The sequence below is a fragment of the Chrysemys picta genome, chromosome 5 (assembly GCF_011386835.1).
Source record: "Chrysemys picta bellii isolate R12L10 chromosome 5, ASM1138683v2, whole genome shotgun sequence".
Classification (NCBI taxonomy): Eukaryota; Metazoa; Chordata; order Testudines; family Emydidae; genus Chrysemys; species Chrysemys picta.
The window spans coordinates 10,564,274-10,568,851 of NC_088795.1; the positions used below are offsets into that span (position 1 = coordinate 10,564,274).

Sequence of the window (4,578 nt, forward strand, 5' to 3'; positions counted from 1 at the left end):
CCCTGCATGGAGGATGTTCTGCCCTTGACGCCAGCAGGAGCTTTTGAAAATGAGAAATGCAAATCACAGGCAGTAATTTTTTTTTCTTGGCTTCCAACAGCTGACTTGCTTTCTGACTCCGCTTTGCCCCGGCTTTGCAGAGGTCAAGGCTTATAAAGGAAACACAATTGCAACCGTAAGCTGAGCTCTCATTTAGGAAACGGAGCATGCATGTAAGTGCTGCTCGATGCAAACACAAAGCAGTTTGGTCTGCGGTGGCAGGTCAAGGGAAACCGACGTCTACAAATGTAGGAATGTTTGGCATTTCACGCTGCTTGCTGAACCGCACCAAAGCTGACAGCCACAGAGAAGAGCTGGGGTGTAATACGACCGCAGAACCCCTGTTTTATGAACTAATTGGGGACGGAGGCGTTCATAAAGCTCAAAAAGTTCATAAAATTGAACGTCTCAAGATAATAGTAGGCGCAGAGCACAAATTGCGGTGGGGTGCACACCATTGCTTTCTTTTTGTCCTCCAAGCCACTGCCAAGTGAATTCCAAATGTACTGGAGGCATCAGAATGTGATGGGCTGGCAACTTGCTCTTCTTCACTGACCTCACTTTCATTATGTGATCTTTTTTCTTCTGGTCAGGAAAATGGTACATGTCACTGCTCATTTGTAAGACTGGTGTTGGAGGTTTTAATGTAGTTCTAGGCTTACTAGGAGGGATGATTTTCCTGGTTGCGGTTTCCATGCAGAGACCATATATTTCTAGCATTATGTCTAATTTTCTTTGCACTAGGTGGCTTTGATCTGGACATTAAAGGCTGGGGAGGAGAAGATGTTCATCTCTACCGCAAATACCTTCACAGCAACCTTATCGTGGTCAGGACGCCTGTCTGGGGCCTCTTCCATCTCTGGCATGAAAAGCGCTGCCTGGATGAGCTGAGCCCGGAGCAGTACAAGATGTGCATGCAATCCAAAGCCATGAACGAGGCTTCTCACGGCCAGCTGGGGATGCTCGTCTTCAGGCATGAGATTGAGGCTCACCTACGCAAACAGAAAACCAGCAGCAAAAAGACATGAAGCCAAAACCCAAAACTAGTTGGTCGTATTTTCAAAAAGACTGTAGCTGCTTAAAGAGAGTGCGGGAGCTGGAGCAGAAAAGCTGGAGCTGGCAGGAAAAGGAAGACAAAAGGAAATGCTTGCACTCCCTTTTCTTGCCTTCCTTAGCAGAGCTTTTGAATATGCCATTTAGCCGGCTTTCCCACACTGGCTCATGCCACGGAATTGGAGACAAAGGCAGGGCGAGACGGAAGGTGGTAGAAACCCGCACCTTGTGTTTGATACCCGTGTGCCTAACAAAGGGTTTGTTGCGTTTCACTGGAATATCCATGTGTGATGACAGCTGCCCTGATCCTGCAAAGCCTCATGCCCATCTTTAATATACTCTAGTGGTGCTGCTCATACACGTAAGTGTTGGCAGGACATGGCCTCGCGTGGCCTATGTAATCAAAAGTGAGGAGCGATTTTAGGTATCCACCTTGACACACCTAAAAGGGGCCTGATTTTCAAAAAACACAGAGCACCTGCCCTTCAAAAAACACTCGTTAAAGGTGGCTCAAATAACATCCACTATCAGTAGTCACATTTGAAAATCTGGGCCAGTCTTTAATAGTTAGAGACACATTCGCATGTAGTTTCATAGAACTAAGCATCTAAGAAAAGGCTTTCTAGAATCTAGAAAAGCTAAAGATCAAGTAAAATATGAAATTCCGAAATGCTGGAAAATGGTGTTATACTCCATTCTGTACATTAAACCAAAACTGAAAAGCCATAGCTTGGCGCTTTCTTCGGATTAGTTTGTTACAATGTGTTCTGTTGTTCTAGAGAACTTTAAGTATCTGGGTTGGTTTGTTTTAAAGTGAACGTTTTTTTGCTTGTGAGTTATTTTGTGCCGATGTAAGTTTCCTACTTCAGGCCTTACTGAGAAATAGCACAACCTTTCTGTACATTTTGAAAATGGTTTGCAGTTTAGATCATAGATCCATAAATATATCCATTTCTCTCACCAGTCAGGTCTCTATCCTGAAACTGGTTAGCAGGTTGAAATGCACACCTTCTTTCTGTTGGAGACCGAGTGAAGAGAATTCACTTATCTGAAGAACACCACAAATACTGAAATGAAGGAGAATTTTTTCTATTCCAATAGAAAAGGGAACATAATCTGCAATCCTGATTTAATGAGAGACTCTAAATAATTAATGTTGTACATAAGAACGGCCATACTGGGTCAGACCAAAGGTCCATCTAGCCCAGTATCCTGTCTTCCGACAGTGGCCAGTGCCGGGTGTCCCAGAGGGAATGAACAGAACAGGGAATCATCAAGTGATCCATCCCCTGTCGCCCATTCCCAGCTTCTGGCAAACCAAGGCTAGGGACACCCTCCCTGCCCATCCTGGTTAATAGCCAGTGATGGACCTAATAGGCACCAAAATGAATGAAGGACCTCTTTATGATTTGTTTTTACCAAAGTATTCAGTATAAACCAAATCTAGCATTTTACCCAAGGCATAGTGGAGTTTTTTGTAAGTGATATAAGAAATATATTTCTATGAAGGATTAAGTGAAGCCTCGAAGACCCAATACGCTGACAGCATTCCTAAGTGCTTCCCAGAAATTGATCTGCTTTTTAATGTTAAGAGTTTTGTTTGATAGTTGCCTCCAGCACTGTTCAAAACATGTCTTATTGCTCTCATAAAATATTTTCTTTTAAGGCTGACTGTTGTTTCGTTCATCATTTTAGATTTTATTAACCCACAACAGATGCAAGGGCTAGCTGTTTGCTTTCCTAGCTTGATCTCACTGTTCAGTGGCTTCAGATTCTTTCAAGCCATTTGGGATACAAACTTGTATTGTCATTGTTTGTGCATTTACCAGGTGGCAAGCCAGGGGAAGGACGAATGTAAGACAGCAGTGTACAATAGGGTTTATATGGACAGTGTGCAGTAGGCATCCTACTCACTACCTCTTTGAAAGCATGCTTTTGCAGGGGGGACATCCTGAAAACACCCTATTGTAAGTACCTTTTTTTACTTGACATTTTGAGTTATAGAAAGTAAGCTCAGTTTTCTTTAAAACTTGGTAGAAATGAGTAATAGGTTTTGTGAGACAAGACCTCAGAACACACACCTTGATTATAGTGTCGGCCTCTTGAGTTAAAGGGACACCATTCAAATAGTTTATCCCTAGATGTGTGCTGGAGGAATACCGAATGGGAGGCTTTGGATTCTAATGAGCTATTTTACAAAGGGGTAGCACTGTACTGCTTAGAGGAAGAAGTTCAGAGACTTTTGTAGGACCTAGCAAAACTGTTTGTCTAAGCATGCTAACTCTGCACAACCAGCTACGTAAGACGCCCTGTTTTCAAACCTATGAAAATAATAGATAAATCAGTGCACCAGTAGAGGAGAAAGCAACAGGCTTATTTAAATCACACCCTTTGTACACAGCAGATGTCTCCACAGCCCCCGTAAACTGACTTGAGACTAGGTGCGGTGTCTGAGATACTGTGCCTCAAGCTCCCGCCCCCCCAAAATGTGATTTGCCTGACAGCCCTACCCCGCTTGTGCCCTGTGTGTAGGATGGATCTGAGCACCATTAAGTCTTAATCCGTCCCTGCCCTTGCCCCTGGAATATCATCTTCATCCACCCCCTTTCGCGCCATTGCAAGCAGAGCTTTAAATGACTGTGCTGTAATCCTGCTGCACCTTGGCCGCAGCAACGCTGTTTCAATCTCTCTGCTGCTCCCGGCGGTGCCCCCTTAATGCAGACGCAGCTTTGGAGAGCAATGGCACGGCATGAATGAGGAGGGAAGGAAGGCAGCCAGCACGTACAGACTGTGCTGTGCTCTGGCCGTTGTGATTGATTACAGCAGCTGGAAATTGCAGCTTGCACCTCTGTAGAAGTTGGACAAAGCGAGGACAGAAGAGAGAGCAGGATCCTTGTTAATTACACTCCTCCAGCATAGGACATAGAACTGGCCTCTCAGACCAAGCTACAGCGAGACAATACATAAAGCATAGGCACCGCAGGGAAAAATTGGTGGGTGCTCTGCACCCACCGGCAGCTCCCTGCCCCACCCCAGCTCGCCTCCGCCTCTCCCCTGAGAGCGCCGCCGAGTCCTGCTTCTCCCCCTTCCCTCCCAGCGCTTGCACCGCAAAACAACTGTTTCACGCGGCAAGCGATGGGAGGGAGGGGAAGGGGGAGGAGGAGGAACACGGTGAGCTCGGGGAAGAGGCGGGGCCGGGGTGGGGATTTGGGGAGGGGTCTAATAGGGGCAGGGAAGGGGCAGAGTCAGGGTGGGGCCAGGGGGGCGTGAGCACCCACCGGCACCAAGGAAAGTCCACAAATAGGGCTGGAGCTGCCTGGCCTCCCTGCATAGATGCTGGCCCATCCTTGGGCTCTGCGGGGAAACACCACCTCACAAACCTGGAGCAGCTGCCACACTCATCCTGAGGGCTCAGCGAGGCAGCAGCGCCCCTGTATTAGACCCAGGCTTTTACCTTGCACACAAAGACCGTGGTTATGGATACGA

The 4,578-nt window shown here is 46.6% G+C and overlaps 1 protein-coding gene and 1 long non-coding RNA gene across 8 annotated transcripts in view; one reads left to right on the forward strand and one right to left on the reverse strand.

Annotated features, from left to right (window-relative positions):
- CSGALNACT1 (chondroitin sulfate N-acetylgalactosaminyltransferase 1) overlaps window positions 1-2,763 on the forward strand; it is a 90,955-nt gene extending 88,192 nt beyond the window's left edge. For all 7 annotated transcript variants that reach the window (XM_042856301.2, XM_005283960.5, XM_024110111.3 and 4 more), the window contains one exon: window positions 784-2,763. In XM_042856301.2, the coding sequence (XP_042712235.2) occupies window positions 784-1,067 (284 nt within the window). In that variant the 3' untranslated portion in view covers window positions 1,068-2,763. The remainder of the gene's footprint in view (window positions 1-783) is intronic.
- On the reverse strand, window positions 875-3,881 carry LOC135983525 (uncharacterized). The gene is made up of 2 exons (XR_010601201.1): window positions 3,752-3,881; window positions 875-1,031 (listed from the first exon to the last, which is right to left on the reverse strand). It is a non-coding gene; the product is annotated as an uncharacterized LOC135983525 (long non-coding RNA).
- Window positions 3,882-4,578: the final 697 nt, after the last annotated feature.